Genomic DNA, 18807 nt, shown 5'->3' on the forward strand with positions numbered 1-18807 from the left:
TATACTCAAAAAGAAATATTCATGTTTAGTTATTCTTTTATTTTTTTTTATTGTGTGAGGTTTTTTTTTTTTTTTTTTTTTTTTTTTTTTTTTTTTACAGTAAACTAAAGTCTATATTTAGAAATTCAGGTAAAAATCACAGCAGTGCCTATGATTATAGAAGATAAATTAGAAACATAAACTAGCAATGAGACAATTTCTTTCAAATAGCAGGAAACATGTTCTCTACTGCCATTTTTAAATCATTATTTGTGTTGATCTATTAATTTTGGATTTAAGAAAAAAAAAACTTTGCTAATTATGACATCTGACCAGATAAGCCAATAAGTATATCTTAAATAATACAGCATGAAATAAAAGGCCATTTAATTTTTGATGACTTGAACTCCTTAATGACATTTCAGTTTTACATACTGTAGAAAGGTTCAAAAACCTTTGCTGATTTGCTTAAAATTCCCGCTGGTATTTAGGAAATCTTTTAAAAGTAATGTTCTTATCCATTTGTTAATACACATTATTAATGTAAAATTCTTAGTAGTTTACAGATATTTAAACCTTGGGTGCTAGAGTGATCTGTTTTAAGATCTCAGAGGTGTTATTTGACTTATTTACTCCAGAGCATCATACTTTTCCTTCCCTCCCGCCCAGGGGGAAAAAAGAAAGTCTTCAAAATGGAGGCAAATTTCCAGACTAAAGAAAACTAAGATTCTTGAGGCTTGGAGTATAATCCATAGTTAAGAGGAATGCCAAGTATATATATGTAACTTTTAAAATTTTTATGAAACAAAAGATGAATTTCAGCTGTCATATTCTTTGAGAATGAATGAGACATGATGAGATGTTACACACTTATCATCCTATATAATAAAAGGGTAATATGCAAATTGACTCTAACACCGCTGGGAACGACTGGTTGCTATGATGCGCACTGACCACCAGGGGGCAGACGTTCAATGCAGAAGCTGCCCCCCTGGTGGTCAATGCATTCCCACAGGGGGAGCGCCCCTCAGCCACAAGCTGGGCTGATGGCTCAAGCCCAGCAGTGGTGGTGGGAGCTTCTCCCACCTCCTCTGCAGTGCTAAGGAGGTCCAACTGGGGGTGGGGGGCGGGGGAAGGAGCAGGACTAAGCTAGCAGGTGGACATCTCCTGGGCTGCCAGAGGGATGTCTGACTGCCAGCTTAGGCTTGACCCCCCACCCCCAGGAGCAGGCCTAAGCCAGCAGGTGGATATCCCCTGAAAGGGTCTTGGACTGCGAGAGGGTGCAGGCCGGGCTGAGGGACCCCCAAGTGTATGAATTTTTCATGCACCAGGATTCTAGTATATAATAAAAAAACTTCAATTTCCTGCCTGAAGTTGATTTGGAAAATGGTACAAAGTCTACAGCTGCTTTAAAAAACGATAAGATAACAGATTCTAAAAGCCTGTAAACCATTGAAAGCACACACACATATATATCTATATATTCGTCCACTGTTTTTATATCTCACTATTTCTTTTTTCAATATCCCCTTATTCAATATCCCCTTTTATCTAGCACCTTTAAAGGATCAGAAAGACAAAACCATTTGCATTAAATGAACAGAAAGAAAACAATGTTGGCTTTTCCGGGGCACAGCAAAATCTGCAAGGGACAACTACATGGAAGCGCAGCATTAAAGAATGCAGTCTCAGATCCTAGACACCGATGGTAATCGAGAAAAGTAAATCACTGTCATTAAGAATAAAATAGTAAAACGGATTGTCTCCACGGGGTTCCTTGCAGTAGCTGCACGTGGAGCGGCGTCTCCTCCAGCTCTCATTGCCCACAGCCTCCCAGGCAGCCCCACACCGAGGCTGAGAAAGGAGACCTGGCTCCATGCGCAGGCACTTTAGGGCGGGCCAGCCCCGCAGGAAGCTGCTGAGGCACGCCCCGCCTGTTCCTCCCCTGGGGTGCTCCCCTCCAGCACCGTCCTGCTCTCAGCGTTCCAGTTGCTAGGGCCTGTCTCCTTGACTTTTGACTGCACCTGCCGTGAGGGTGGCCTGGGTTCTTTCTCTACCAACTGCATCTTGCCAGCAGACCCACCGCCTCCCTTGGCCAATATCTCGCTGCCTAAATTCCCAGGAAAAGGAGATAAGTAAAGAGGAAAATTCGGTTGTTTTGAGAAGCAGCTGATTGCCCTAAAGAATAGTAGAAGTCCAATGTTTCCAAACACCTCTTCAGATAATACGGAGGGAAAATAACCGTCATCAAGAGGGAGGTACTGCCAGGGAGCATACCTTTAACGCTTATGTTCACAGTAATCTTTTGGGGATAAAACGGCCCATTTTTGTAGCTCCAAAGCGTTTCCTTTTAGACTGTTAACAGAATAGTGATGTACTAGGCAGTTTGATGTTGCCCCGATAACTAAGTGCACATTTTGGGGGCTTACTGGCATCATTTCTAAACAGTACTAATTGGGACAGAAATCCTGGAAAATCTCATTACACTGAAGACCATCTTATTTTTGGATTAAATAGTTATGGCCCAACTATAGTGGTTGAAATTTAAAATAAGTCATTGTTACAGAAAGAAAACAACTCAGATATTGTGGGTCTTTAGAGGCTATCACAAAGTGGTGACTTTTTCATCTTTTGACCAAAAACTTTTCCAAATTTATAGTGATAACATTTTGGAGGTAGAGAAAAAAAAAGAGGGTCATTTTTACTGTTCTGTATTTACTAGCTGAAAGAGAACTGGCAGATTGAACTTTTTGCTAACATGGGAAATTTTAGAATGATTGGTCATAGCATATGTATTTTAAAATTCTGCATTAATTATAAAGCTAAATTTTACCTAGATTCTCTATAGAAGTTTTAAAGAATTATTTTCTTATCCTATTTTTCTTTTATAGGAATTCTGCTTGGATTCAGTAGTGTTCACACCGAATGATTTTCATTAAGATGCAATTGAGATTCGAATGAATTATTTTTCAACAATAATTCAAACATATTCCAAAGCTTTCCAATTTTCAACTAATAGCTGTGAAAAATAGTGCTTATTATTAATTAAAATGCAAAACCACCCACAACTTCTCCGAAGACCTTTACCTCCAAAGCTCCCTAAGCTGCCATTACATAAGACTAAAGTCCATAGAGGTATGTATATTAATCAGATATGTTATTAACTATTTTTCATAGAAAGTTCTCAATTTGCACAGCTCAGAATCACAATAGTTACAAGACATCAATAACCAGTAACGGACAAATGTTTGTTGTATGATGATAGCATTCAATTTAATTCTACAAGTATAGTTGATTCTCATTATTTGTGGATATTGTAGGTATGAATTTACCTAATTGCTAAAATTTATTTGTAACCTTCAAATCAGTATTGTTCTGTGTTTTCTCTTTTTAACGTAACACTATATCGTGAAGAACACCGCGGAGCAGCATACAGAGCTGCTGCTCACTCCTTGTGGGACTGTGTGGAGAGGGGTTTAAATGGTAACTCGCGGGCATTCTGGATATGCTCAGGGCAGTAAAAACACGTATGTTCCCAGCTGACACATTCTGACTTTTTTGTTTCAGCTCTCATATTGTAAACAACTGTCCTTTCCGCAGTCTCTTTAGTGCCATGTTTTTTGAATATTTGTGCTTCTTGTTGGTCATTTTGCTGCCTAAAATATCCCCCAAGCACAGTGCTGAAGTGCTGTCTAGTCTTCTTAAGCATAAGAAGGCCGTGATGTGCTTTACAGAGAAAAATATGTGTTAGATGAGCTTCCTTTAGGCATGAGTTACAGTGTTGTTGCCTATGAGTTCAATGTTAATGAATCAACAATATATGTTGAATAAAGTGTCTTTAAAATAGAAAAACATGTAACAAGATTATGTATTGATTAGTTGTTGCTAATGTTGAGAGGCTTGCAGGAATCTAATACTGTTTTCTCTAGAAGCCATGGCTCTGTTGGATAATTCAGTGTTCACTGACACATTATAGAACAGTTTGGCCATAAATAACATGAATTAACTATTTATAAGCACAGGACTAGGAACTGGGGATATAGTGAGCAGAATAAGCCCTGTGAATCCTCTTCATTAGTTACCCTCTGGTGAAATTAAATAATTACATATGTAAATGTAAAATTGCCCTGTGATAAATGCTATGAAGTAAATATGAGCTACTTTTATAACTATAACTTTATATAATACCCTTAATCCTCTTTTTCCCTATATAGTATCTATTGACTTGATAAAATTAGCATATCCCTTTTCTTTCCCATATTTTGGTTTCCTCTACCACCTGATTTTGGCTGATTGTATTAATTATTTTAGTGTCAATTTATATTTTTAAAATGTGCTTAGTCTATAACTTGATTTACAGTGTTAAATGATTACCTTTTGATCCATGGCTATTAAAGATGTTTAAATCAACACACCTATACTACTACCAATTTCCTTTCCCACTTGCCCTACCAACTTTTGTTATATCATTTCTACATTTTTATAATTTTCTACTTTTACAAAATGTTCTGTAATAGTAATACCCACAGTTATATAGATTCACTGCTTACTACCAGATCTTTTGCTTGAAATTTATGCTCCAGTATAGAGTTTCTCACTATTGACATTTTGGGGCAGAATAATTTTTTTCAGTAAGGGGTGGCTCTTCTGCTTTTGGTACCTTGGAAATTCTATGACCTTGACTATTATTAATCCTATGTCTCCAAAGCTCTTGGCAGAGTGCTTTGCACACAGTAAGAGTACCAAATATTTGTTGAATGGGTGAATTAATAGTTAGAGTAACTGAAATGTAATTCATAAAAATGAATACTCAAGCACAAATAAAATTTTGAAATAAATATCTACAATTTGCATGCAGTTCTAAATGCCATAGGGAATTAATGACATGGTTGATCTAGTCCCTGCATTTCAGGACCTTTCAAGACCATTAATGAAGCTTTAAAGATGTAATACACATAAAAAAGAACCTTAAGTAGCCATACAAAGCAGCATAAAATTAATGTCCAATTAATAGTAGAGACAGTATAAGTTAATAGATGTGAGAAAGCACCTGAGTAAGAATTCTGCTTGAACTAAGACTGGAGTGATTAGTAAAAGTGAAATGAAATATGTTTATTTATAGAGGACACCTGTGTAGTTTTTGGTGGCCAAGGAGAGACATTGGAAAAGTAGACATTTAATATACCAGAAAAAAGCAGTCATGGGGAAATGTGTCAAAAAATAAAGAAGTATGGAATTGAGAAGACATATCATTTTCATTAGGAAGATTTTCCTAAATACCCCTTTCCTCTTCACCTAGTTAGAGTGCCTTCAGTTATGCTTCCATAGTATCCCATCCTTTACCCCTATTGAGCAATTATCATTCTCTACTCTAATTGTTTACCTGCCTAGTTTCTATACTAAGTTGTAAGATCTTTGATTGTAGGATAGTTCTGTGTGATTGTACCCTCGGCACTATGTGTACAGTTGGCACATGGTAGGTGTTAAGTGATTGTTGAGTTAACAAGAACAGTAAGTGTTGGTTGTATTAATAAAAAAAGATGGATTGCATAAGGTTTAAGGTAAATTTCAAAAGAAGAATTTTTTTCAATTTGGTTAGTAAGAGAAAGTATTCCACACAGTTTTATCAACATGAAAAATAAAGTTATAAATGAGCAGTGTGCCCTTTGTGATTGTCAGTAATATTAGGAGTACCTAAGGGTTTTCATTGGAACGTAACAAGTCATCACGCAGCAAGGTTAGGACAAATGGATCCAGTTAAATATATATAATTACGACACTAATAAATCTGAATTGTCATTATTAAGATGCAGGTAATTTGATGAAAACACTATAAAGCTATGTCAGAAAAGTCAAGGGGAAATTTAAGTTGATGTAGACTAGGATGATGGCAGTGAAAATCAGAAGGGAAAATCTGGGGCTTTTTGAGCACTTAACTATGAGAGAAGGTTAAAAATGCAATAACCTGTGTGAGAGTACTTGATAAACTGTAAAACCACTCTATAGCTCTAAATGTTATAATACTTGTAATATTTCTCATTTGGCCCACAATTATTTACTGACTTGTAGAAACTTGAAATTATGTAAAATGCCCTAGAATGGATGTCCAGGGATATGAATTTTGGTCTTAGCTCCACCCCCATTGTGATGTATGGCTTTAATAAGTCATTTAGTCCAGTGGTCACTAACTGGTGGTCCGTGAGGTCTGAAAGGTTGGTGACCGCCAATTAATCTTTATATTCTGAAACAGCAGAACTTAATTAGATCACTGATTTTTAATCCTTGTATTGACTCTAAACCAAACTATGATGGTACACAAATCCATAAGAACAATAGCTTACTTCTTCAGTGATTCTCATGGTGGAAAAAGAGAGAGGGCATACCTTTGATAAGCTCATCTGTAGCCTCAACATGACTGAGGAATGAATCTGTGAGCTTGAAGATAGACCAATTAAAAATTCTCAACTGTTTTAAAATGCAAAAAAATAAAAAGAATGAAAAAAACAAACAAAAAATGGCAGAATACTGAAGGCTTATGGGAAAATTAAAAAAAAAGGTATAACATATGTATAATGGCAATACCAGAGAAGATAAAAAAGTGAAGAGAGCAGAAGAAATAATTGAAGTAATAATGGCTGAAAATTTTCCAAAATTAATGACAGACCAAGCTACAGATCCAGAAAACTCATGAAACACCTACCAGTATAAATAACAAGACAAAAAAAAAAAAAAAAAAAAAAAAAAACCCACGTAGGCATACTACACTCAAACTGCAGAAAACTAAAGACAAAGAAAAAATCTTGAAAGAAGCTATAGAGAAAAAAAGATAAGAATTACATTGGATCTCTTGTCAGAAACCATGCAAACAGAAAAAGAGTAGAGTGAAATATGTAAAGTGTTGAAAAAAAAACCTCCACCAAACTAGAATCTATAAACAGTGAAATAATCCTTGAAAAATGAAGGAGAAATATAGACCTTCTCAAATAAATGCTGTGAGAATTTGTTGTCAGTAGACCTGTCTTGCAAGAAATGTTTAAAAGAAGCTTTTTTTAAATGTTAAAGTAAGTTCAGTCTTGGGATTCAGCATGCATGCATTCACACACACACACACACACACATACACACACACACACACACACACACACACACACACACACAACGGGAAATAATATAGGTCAAAAACTCACAGCTTCCTAAACAAAGGAAGCATGTCAGAGAAGGAGTAAATAAAGGAAAATGAAAACTTTTACTTTTTTGCCCAGCCAGCGTGGCTCAGTGGTTGAGCATTGACCTATGAATGAGGAGGTCAGGGTTTGATTCCTGGTCAGGGCATATGCCTGGGTTTCCGGCTTGATCTCCAGTTTGGGGTGTGCAAGAGGCAACTAATCAATGACTCTCATCATTAATGTTTCTTTCTCCATCTCCCTTCCTCTCTAAAATAAAAAAAAATAAAAAATAAAAACCAAAATAAACTTTTACTTTTAAAATTCTTACTTGACCTCATAATTAACTGTTTGTTCTAAGCAATAAGAGCAAAAATGTATTGGATGATTTTAACATATGGATAAATGAGATGAATTACAGCAATGTTACCAGTATAATGATTGGGAGAGAGGAAATGAGGAGAATCTGTTAAAAAATTACCTGCAGCCAAGCTGGTGTGGTTCAGTGGTGGTTTAGCATTAACCCATGAATCAGGAGGTCATGGTACAATTCCCAGTCAGGGCACATCCCTGGGTTCTGGCTTGATCCCCAGGAGGGGGCATACAGGAGGCAGCCGATCAATGATTCTCTCTCATCATTGATGTTTCTATCTCTCCCTCTCCCTTCCTCTCTCTAAAATCAATAAGAATCATATTTAAAAGATTTAAAAAACCCTGCAATACTCATTAAGTAGGATAGTGTTATTTGAAAGTGGACTTACATTAGTTGTAAATGTATATTGCAAGAGGAATCTTGTGGTAAACCAAACAGAACAAAACCTCATCACCAGTAAACTCTAGGGCAGTGGTCAGCAAACTCATTAGTCAATAATAGAGCCAAATATCAACAGTACAACGATTGAAATTTCTTTTGAGAGTCAAATTTTTTAAACTTGAACTTCTTCTAACGCCACTTCTTCAAAATAGACTCGCCCAGGCCGTGGTATTTTGTGGAAGAGCCACACTCAAGGGGCCAAAGAGCCTCATGTGGCTCGCGAGCCACAGTTTGCTGACCACTGCTCTAGGACAACCACTTAAGAATATTAAAAGAGAGAGAGATTTCCAAAGTGGTGGCGGTTTAAATGGAGCTACACTGACACTCTCCCAGGACCAAACTGTAATTACAACTAAAATATTATCCTGAATAATCAACTGAAGACTAGCTGGAAAGAACCCTTAAAACCAAGGATGTAAAGTGGAGACCTCATAGAGCAGTGGTTCTCAACCTTTCTAATGCCGCGACCCTTTAATACAGTTCCTCATGTTGTGATGACCCCCAACCATAAAATTATTTTCGTTGCTACTTCATAACTGTAATTTTGCTACTGTTATGAATCGTAATGTAAATATCTGTGTTTTCCGATGGGCTTAGGCGACCCTGCTAGCGGTCTCAACCTGTGCGTCGCGACCCACAAGTTGAGAACCGCTGCTGTAGAGCCTAAGACCATCAGAAAATACAGCTATTTACATTACAATTCATTAACAGTAGCAAAATTACAGTTATGAAGTAGCAATGAAAATAATTTTATGGTTGGGGGTCATCACAACATGAGGAACTGTATTAAAGGGTTGCGGCATTAGAAAGGTTGAGAACCACTGTATAGAGACTGGTAGGAAGTGCGGAGGCACAAGAGGATTGGCCAGGCTTCCATAGATAGCAGCTGAAGTTCTGGAGAGATATCTCAGCTGTGGGGTGTTCCCACTGAGAACTCTAGGGTATAAACCTTAAACTGGGCTCCCCAGCCCAAAGCACCAGAACTGAGAAAGGTGACCACATAACATCTGGTTTTGAAAAGCAGCAAGGTTGTATCTGCCAGAGAGAGACAGCTGGAAAGGCAGACACATTCTTAAAGGGCCAACACATAAAATTTTGTGTACAGCCACTCAACTTGGGCTACTGCAGAGGGAGGGCAAAGTTGACTAGAGCTGTATGAGAAGAATACAGGGTTGGGGGCTCTGGGGTTAGAGCTCAGAAGGCAGCCACCTGGTATTCTGCAGAGGACATCTTTCTCAGGCAGACCTTTATCATCCAGGCAATTTTTGCCTGGAGGGGGCAGGGAAGAAATTGTCCTACCCCATTGGAAAACATCTTGCACCACCCTGCAGAGGCTCAGGCTCATTAAGAGACTGAGAATAACAATCACCCTTCAGGCAGAGGCAGATATCTGGAGGCTTTGAATCTTTGCCTGATATGCTTCTGGACACAGTGCTAGGAAAAACAGATGTTGGTGCATATCTTGTTCCTTTCTAAAGGCAGCCAGCCCCAGCAGAGGGAGCCACAAGCTGCGGATTGCTGATACCTCCAAAAGGGTAGTCAGGGCCAGTCACAAACAGTGTCTGACATTGTCCTGCACCAGATACATTCCCAAAAGGCTAGATGTAGCAGATCTACCTAATACATAGAAACAAACCCAAACAGGAGGCAAAAAAAAAAACCCAAAAAAAAACCCAAAAAAAACAAACAAACAAAAAAAAAACAAGCCTCAAATGAAAGAACAAGAGAATTATCCAGAAGAAGAGCTAAATGAAATGGGGATAAGAAATTTATCAGATATAGAGTTCAGAATAATGATTACAAAAATTATCAACAGCATAAGAAAATATATAGAAACTATGAAAAATGACCAGTGAGGAATGAAGAATGACATAGCAGTAATAAAGGACACATTGGAAGGAATAAACAGCAGCTTAGGGGAAGCCAAGGATCAGATCAGTGAATTAAAAGACAGTATAAAAATATCAATCAGAAAACCAAATAAAAAAACAAAACAAAAAAACAGATCATATCAAGCATCTTCTCAGATCACAGTGGAATGAAATTAGAAATCAACTACAGTAAAAACACCCAAAAACATTCAAACACATGGAGGCTAAATAGCATGTTATTAAACAACCAGAGGCCTGATGCACAGATTCGTGCACATTGAAAGGAAATTAATTAGAAGGTGGACGGTGGGGAGGGGGGGGTGCGCGGGACTGGGCGAGATGGGTGGACATGCCATGGAGCCAACCTTCCATGGTCCCTCCCTGGCCAGCTGCACCTGGAGTGGCACCAGGGCTCAAAGGTATCTGCGGAATGAATGGGGTCCCTCCAGCAGATGGGGTCCCTTGACCTGGCCTGTGGGGATTGGGCCAAAACCGGCAATCTGACATTCCCCAAGGGGTCCCAGAGTGAGAGAGGGCACTCTGCAAAGGTGCTGTCACTCAGCAGCTCCTGTGTTGAGCATCTGCCCCCTGGTTGTCAGTGCACATCATAACTACTGGCCGGTTGGCCAGTGGCTTAGCCATATATATATATATATATATATATATATATATATAGATGAATGGGTTACCAACAAGATCAAGAAAGAATTCAAAAACTTCCTGGAAACAAATGAAAATGAACACACAACAACCCAAAATCTCTGAGACACAGCAAAAGCAGTCCTAAGAGGGAAGTTCAAAGCACTACAGGCATATCTCAGAAAACAATAAAAATCAGCAATAAAATAGTTAACCCTACAACTTAAAGAACTAGAAAGAGAACAACAAGAAAAGCACAAAGTAAGTAGAAGGAAGGAAATAATAAAGATTACAGCAGAAATAAATAACATAGAGACTAAAAAAGAATAAAAACAATCAATGAAACCAAGGGCCAGTTCTTTGAAAAGATAAATAAAATTGCCAGACTCATCAAGACACAAAGAGAGGAGACCCAAATAAATAAAATCAGAAATGAAAGTGGAGAAGTAACCACTGACACCACAGAAATACAAAGGATTGTAAGAAAATATGATGAACAACTATATGCCAACAAGCTGGACAATGTGGATGAAATGGATGAATTTCTAGAAAAATACAACTTCCCAAAACTGAATCTGGAAGAATCAGAAAACCTGAATAGACCAAGAACAACTGATGAAATAGAAGCAGTAATCAAAAAACTCCCACCAAACAAAGCCCAGGTCCAGAAGGCTTCACAGGGGAGTTATACCAAACATTCAAAGAACAACTAACACCTATACTCCTCAAACTATTTTAGAAAATCCAAGAGGAAGGAACACTTCCAAACTCTTTTTATGAGGCCAGTATTATTCTAATTCCAAAACCAGATAAAAACACAACAAAGAAAGAGAATTACAGGCCAATATCCCCGATGAACAGAGATGCTAAAATCCTCAACAAAATATTAGCAAATCAGATACAGGAATATATTAAGAATATCATATACCAAAAAAAAAGAAAAGAATATCATATACCATGACCAAGTGGGGTTTATTCCAGGGATGCAAGGATGGTACAATATTCACAAGTCAATAAACATGATGCATCACATAAACAAATTGAAAGACAAAAATCACATGATTATATCAATAGATACAGAAAAGCATTTGACAAAATCCAACACCCATTTTTGATAAAAACTCTCAGAGGTAGCATATCTCAACATGGTAAAGGCCATATATGACAAACCTACAGCCAACATCATAATCAATGGGCAAAAACTAAAACCATTTTCCTAAGTACAGGAACAAGACAGGGATGTCCGCTTTCACCACTCTTATTCAATATAGTACTGGAAGTCCTAGGCACAATGATCAGACAAAAGGAAAACATAAAAGGCATCAAAATTGGAAAGGAGGAAGTCAAACTCTAATTATTCGCAGATGACATGATATTGTACATAGAAAACCCTAACAACTCCATCAAAAAACTACTAGATTTAATAAATTAATTTGGCAGTTTAGCAGGATACAAAATCAAGACCCAAAAATCGATGGCTTTTTTATACACCAACTAGAGGCCCAGCACATGAAATCATGCGCAAGTAGGGTCCCTGGGCCTAGCTTGTGATCAGGGCCATGTCCACCGCCCCACAATGCTTGCTGCCCTGCAATGCTCTGCGATGCTCCCTGCTGCCACCCCATTACACTCCTCGATGCTCCCTGCCCCACAATGCTCACCTCTGCCGCCTTGTGATGCTCTGTGAAGCTCCCCACCCCGTAAAACTACTTGATGCTCTGCGCTGCTGCCCCACAATGCTCCCCGCTGCTGCTCCACAATGCTCCTTGATGCTCCCGGCCCGCAAAGCTCTGTGACGCTCACCTCTGCCACACCTCAACACTCCACAAAGCTCCCTGCCCTGTAACGCTCCATGATGCTACCCGCCGGCACCCTGCGATGCTCTGCGACACTCCCTGCTACTTCCCCATGAAACTCCTTGATGCTGCCTGCCCTGTGACACTCCTCAACACTCCCTGCTCCGCGACACTTGCTGCCACCACCGCTGCCACCACCCTGCAATGCTCGCCACTGCTTGCTGCTGAATGCTCACCACCGCTTGCAGCCCACCGCCCACCGCCCACTGCCACTCAACAGTCCCCAGTCCTGCCCTGCTGCCACCATCCCCTGTTCGCCATGCTTCCCCATTCACCATGCTGCGATCGGAGCCTGCGGGGTGGGGTTGGGGGAGGGACCAAGAGGTGGTCAAAGCACCTTATGGCGCCTGGTCGAGCGGTCATTCTGGTTGTTACGCTTATGGTCCTGGCCTTTTATTATATAGGATAATGAATTATCAGAAAGAGAAACTAAACAATCCCATTTACTTTTGCAATGAAAAAAATTAAGATACTTAGGAATAAACTTAACCAAAGAGGCAAAAAACCTGTACTAGAAAAACTACAGGATGGTGAAAAATGAAATAGAAGAAGATATAAATAAGTGGAAGAATATACCATGTTCTTGGATTGGTAGAATCAACATCATTAAAATGTCCACACTACCCAAGACAATCTACAGATTCAGTGCAATCCCTATCAAAATACCAACTGCATATCTCACAGAGCTAGAAGAAATACTCCATAAATTTTATGGAATCGAAAAAGACCCCAAATAGCTGAAGCAATTTTGAAAAAGAAAAATAAAGTTGGAGGACTCACAATACCAGATTTCAAGTTATACTACAAAGCCACCATAATCAAAACAGTCTGGTACTGGCACAAGAACAGGCATAGAGATCAATGGAACAGAACAGAGAACCCAGAAATCAACACAAGCCATTATGCTCAATTAATATTTGACAAAGGAGGCAAGAACATACAATGGAGTCAAGATAGTCTCTTCAATAAAGGGTGTTGGGAAAATTGGACAAATAGATGAAACAAAATGAAACTAAACCAACAACTTATACCATACACAAGAATAAACTCAAAATGGATAAAAGACTTAAATGTAAGTCATGAAATTATAAGGATCCTGGAAGAAACCTTAGGCAGGAAAATCTAAACATCTCTGATAGTAATATGTTTACAGATACATCTCCTAAGGCAAAGGAAACTAAGGAGAAAATAAACAAATGGGACCACATCAAAAGCTTCAGCACAGCAAAAGAATCATTACTAAAATGAAAAGAGATCCCACTGTATGGGATAACATATTTGGCAATGATATATCTGATAAAGGGTTAATATCCAAAACATATAAGGAACTCATACAACTTATCAAAAGGAAGACAAACAATACAATTAAAAAATGGGCAAAGGACCTAAATAGATACTTCTCCAAATAGGACATACAGATAGCCAAGAGACATATGAAAAATGCTCAGTCACTAGTCATCAGAGAGATGCAAATTAAAACAACAATGAGTTATCACCTCACACCTGCTAGAATGGATACCATCAACAAATCAACAAATGACAAGTGATAGTGAGTGTGTGGAGAAAAGGGAACCCTAGTACACTGTTGGTGGGAATGCAGACTGGTGCAACCACTATGGAAAATCATATGGAGTTTCCTCAAAAAACTAAATATGGAGCTGCCATTTGACCCAGTGATTCCACTTCCAGGAATATATACTAAGAAACCTGAAATGCCAATCAGAAAGAATGTATGCACCCCTATGTTTACAGCAGCACAATTTACAATAGCTAAGATCTGGAAACAGCCCAAGTGCCCATCAATAGATGAGTGGATAACAAAGCTGTGGTACATTTGTACTATGGAATACTATGCAGTAGTAAAAAAGAAGACTCTCTTATCCCTTGATTCAGCATGAAGGACCTAGAGAGTATCATGCTAAGTGAAACAAGTCAGTCAGAGAAAGACAAGTATCATATGATTGAACTCATATGTGGAATCTAAGTAACAAAATAAATTGATGAATAGAGTGGATCCAGAGACATAGAAGCATGGAACCGAGTGCAGAATCTGAGGGAAGGTGGTGGAGGGTGGTTGGTTGGGAGGTGATCAACCAAAGACCTTATAAGTATCCTATATAATAAAAGCCCAGTGACCGAATGGTGGAATAACCAGAATGACCAGTTGACCAGTCGCTATAAAGCACACTGGCCACCAGGGGGTAGATGCTCAATGAAGGAACTTCCCCCTGGTGGTCAGTGTGCTACCAGAGTGGGAGCACTGCTCAGCTGACTAGGATGAATGGCTCCTCCCACTGCAATTGTCACCTCCTTGCCCCAGGCTCCTCCTCCTCACTCCCTGCCGCCTCCTCCAGATGCCTGCAGGCCATGCAGAGCTGCCACCATCGTTCTCGCAGAACTGACCCCGGAGGCTGGGAGGCGGGTTCATGGCCACAGCAGGACTGAGGCCTACTTTGCTGCCTCTCAGTGCTGTTGTCCCTGGGCCCGGCCTCGACTGGGTTCCCTGGAGAGGCGAGTACTCAGCTCCATGGAAGATGTCAGACCAGGGAGCAACTGCTCAGAGAGTGGGTCCACAGTTGCTCGGTTGACTGGAATGAGCGGCACTCCTACAGTGGGCTGATCCCCGCAGGCCACACACCCCACCAGTGTGCGAATCTCATGTACCAGGCCTCTAGTATATACATAATCCATGGACACAGACAATAGGGTGCTGAAGGCCTGGTGCAGTGTGGGAGGGTTTTGAAGGGGATCAATGCAGGGAAGGGGGAGGGAACATATTTGATACTTTCAACAATAAAGAATTATTTTTTTGAAAAAGCATTAAAGGTATATGAAAAACTGAAAAACAAAACCAAGAAAAAGCACAGGAGGACAGCTTAAGGGAGCTGGGGGACAACATGAAATGTAACAATATTTACAACATAGGAGTCCCAGAAGGTGAAGAAAGTGAGCAAGGACTACAGAACCTTTCCCTTTTACTAAAATGGCAGTAAATAAGAATCTATCAATAATAATCCTAAATGTAAATGGATTACATGCTCCAATCAAAAGACATAGCTTTTGGATAAGAAAACATGACTCAAATATATGGTGTCTACAAGAGATCTACCTCAGAACAAAAGATTTACACAGGATGAGAGTGAAGGGATGGAAAAAATTTTTCAATGAAAATGGAAGTGAAAAAAACTGGGGTAGCAATACTCATATCTGACAAAATAGACTTCAAAATGAAGGCCAAAAGAGGAGATAATGAAGGTAACTATAATGGTAAAGGTATTAATCCATCAAGAGGATATAACCATGTTAAACATATATGCATCCAATATAGGAGAACCTAAATTATATATATATATATATATATATATATATATATATATATATATATGCCTAAACAACTATCACAACTGAACAGATGACCAAACAGGCTGTGTGGTACAACCAGGCTGGCAGGGGGGTTAGTGAGGGGCAACCAAATGACCGAGCAGCAGGCTGCATGGGGTGACCAGGCCGGCAGGGGGGTCAGTGAGGGGTGACCAAATGACTGAGCAACAGGCTGCGTGGGGCGACCAGTCCAGCAGCGGAGTTTGTGAGGGGCGACCAAAGGACAGAGCAGCAGGCTGTGTGGGGTGACCAGACCCATGGCGGGGGGAATTGGGGGCATCCAGGCTGGTGGGGGGTGGGCAGTGAGGGGCCACCATGCCAGCAGAAGGGGCCAGTGAAGGGTGACCAGGCCAGTGGGGAGGGCAGTTGGAGGTGACCAGGTCGGAAGGCAGTTAGGGGCAACCAGGCTGTCAGGGGGGAGCAGTTTGGGCTGACCTGGATGGCAGGGGGCAGTAAGGGGATACCTGGCCAGAAGGGGGGCAGTTAGGGGTGACCAGCCAAATGGGGGGCAGTTTGGGGTGACCAGGCCAGCAGGGAGGCAGTTAGGGGCAATCAGGCAGGCAGGCAGGTGAGCAGTTAGGAGCCAGTGGTCCCAGATTGTGAGGGGAATGACTGACTGCCGGTTTAGGCCTAAACTGGCAGTCAAAATCAGGCCTAAACCGGCAGTAAGACATCCCCCGAGGGGTCCTGGATTGGAGAGGATGCAGGCTGGGCTGAGGCGACCCCCGCTCCCATGCACAAATTTTGTGCACCGGGCCTCTACTATAAAAATAACTTCTAGAGGACTTTAAGGGAGAGATTGACAGCAATACAGTCATAGTAGGGGACTTTAACACCCCACTGACTTCATTAAATAGTTCTTCCAGACAAAAAATCAATAAGGAAACAGTGACTCTACATGACACACTAGATCAGATTATTTTAATTGACATTTACAGAACATTTCACACCAAAGTTGCAGAATATACACTTTTTTTCTCAAATATCCAAGGGTTGTTCTCAATGATAGATCACATGTTAGGACACAAAACAAGTGTCTACAAGTTCAATAAAATCAAAATCATATGAAGCATCTTCTCAGATAACAATGGCATGAATTAAATCAAATACAGTAGAAACACTCAAAAACTTTCAAATACATGGAGGCTAAATGGCATATTATTAAACAATGAATGGGTTAACAATGAGATCAAGAAAGAAATAAAAAACTTCCTGGAAACAAATGAAATGAACACACAACAACCCAAAATCTATGGGACACAGCTAAAGCAGTCTTGAGAGGGAAGTTCATAGCACTACAGGCCTACATCAAGAAACAAGAGAAAGTTCAAATAAATAATATAACCCTACAACCTAAAGAATTAGAAACAGAACAATAAGAAAAGCCCAAAGTAGAAGGAATGAAATAATGAAGATCAGAGCAGAAATAAATGATGTAGAGACTAAAAAATAAAAACAATCAGTTAAAGCAAGAGCTGGTCTTTGAAAGATAAACAAGATTGATGAACCTTAAGCCAGACTCATCAGAAACAAAGACAGAGGACCCAAATAATCAAAAACAGAAATGACAGAGATGAAGGAACAACTGATAGCACAGAAATACTAAGGAATGTAAGAAAATACTGTGAACAAATATATGCCAACAAGCTGAACAAGAGGATGAAATGGACAAAATCCTGGAAAAATTCGATCTTCCAAAATTGAATCAGGAAGAATGAGAAAACCTCAATAGGCCAATAATGATTGATGAAAATGAAGCAGTAATAATAATAATAATAATAATAAAACTCCCAACAAACAAAAGCCCTGATCCAGATGGCATCACAGGTGAGTTTTACCAAACATTCAAAGAATTAACACATATCCTCCTCAAACTTAGTCTAAAAAGTCCAAGAGGAAGTAATATTTCAAAGCTTTTTTTAAAGAGGCCAGCATTATCCTAATCCCCAAACTAGACATTATTAAGAAAGAGAATTACAGGCCAATATCCCTGATGAACACAGATGCTAAAAATCTCAACAAAATATTAGCAAATTGGACCTAGCAAAATACTAAAAAGATCAGACACCATGACCAAATGGGATTTATTTCAGGGATACAAAGATAGTAGAATATTTGCCAAACAATAAATGTGACACATCACATGAACAAATTGAAAGATAAAAATCACATGATCATATCAATAGACAAAGAAAAAGCATTTGATAAAACCCAACACCCATTTTTGATAAAAACTCTCAGCATAGTGGGAGTAGAGGGGTCATACCTCAACATAATAAAGGCCATATATGACAAATTTATAGCCAACATCATACTCAATGGGCAAAAACTAAAACCATTGCCCCCAAGAACAGTAACAAGACAGGAATGTCCGTTGTCACCACTCTTATTTAACATAGTACTAGAAGTCTTAACCACAGTGATCAGACAAGAAGAAAACATAAAAGGCATCCAAATTGGAATGGAGGACGTAAAACTGTCATTATGTGCAGATAACATTATATTGTACATAGAAAACCCTAAAGATTCCACCAAAAAAACTACTAGATTTAATAAATGAATTCAGCAAGGTAGCAGGATACAAAATCAACACCCAGAAATTGATTGCATTGTTACACACCAATAATAAATTCTCAGAAAGAGAAACTAAAAAAAAAAAAAATCCCATTTACCACTTCAGCAAAATTTAAGATACTTAGGAATAAACTTAACCAAGGAGGAAAATGTCCTGTACTCAGAAAACTACAGGAAGCTGAAAAAAGACATAGAGAAAGATATGAACAAGTGGAATAATATACCATGTTCATGGACTAGTGGATTTAACATCATAAATATGTCCATACTATCCTAAGCAATCTATAGATTCAATGGAATCCCTATCAAAATACCAATGGCATATTTCACAGATCTAGATCAAATACTCCAAAAATGTATATGGAACCAAAAAAAGACCCTCAATAGCTGCAATAATTTTGAGAAAGAAGATCAAGGTTGGAAGGATCGCAATACCAGATATCAAGTTATACTGCAAAGCCACTGTAATCAAAACAGAACAGGCATATAGATCAATGGAACAGAATACAGAACACAGAAATAAGCCCAAG

The 18807-nt window shown here is 39.2% G+C and overlaps 1 protein-coding gene across 1 annotated transcript in view; it reads left to right on the top strand.

Moving 5' to 3' along the window:
* Nucleotides 1-3029: 3029 nt before the first annotated feature.
* LRRC63 (leucine rich repeat containing 63) overlaps nt 3030-18807 on the top strand; it is a gene marked incomplete at both ends in the record, with an annotated part of 136886 nt that continues 121108 nt past the window's right edge. Inside the window, one exon of the mRNA XM_080660134.1 lies at nt 3030-3114. Coding sequence (XP_080516260.1) covers nt 3030-3114 — 85 coding nt within the window. The remainder of the gene's footprint in view (nt 3115-18807) is intronic.

This window comes from Plecotus auritus, assembly GCF_963455305.1.
Source record: "Plecotus auritus genome assembly, chromosome: 3".
NCBI classification, from domain to species: domain Eukaryota; kingdom Metazoa; phylum Chordata; class Mammalia; order Chiroptera; family Vespertilionidae; genus Plecotus; species Plecotus auritus.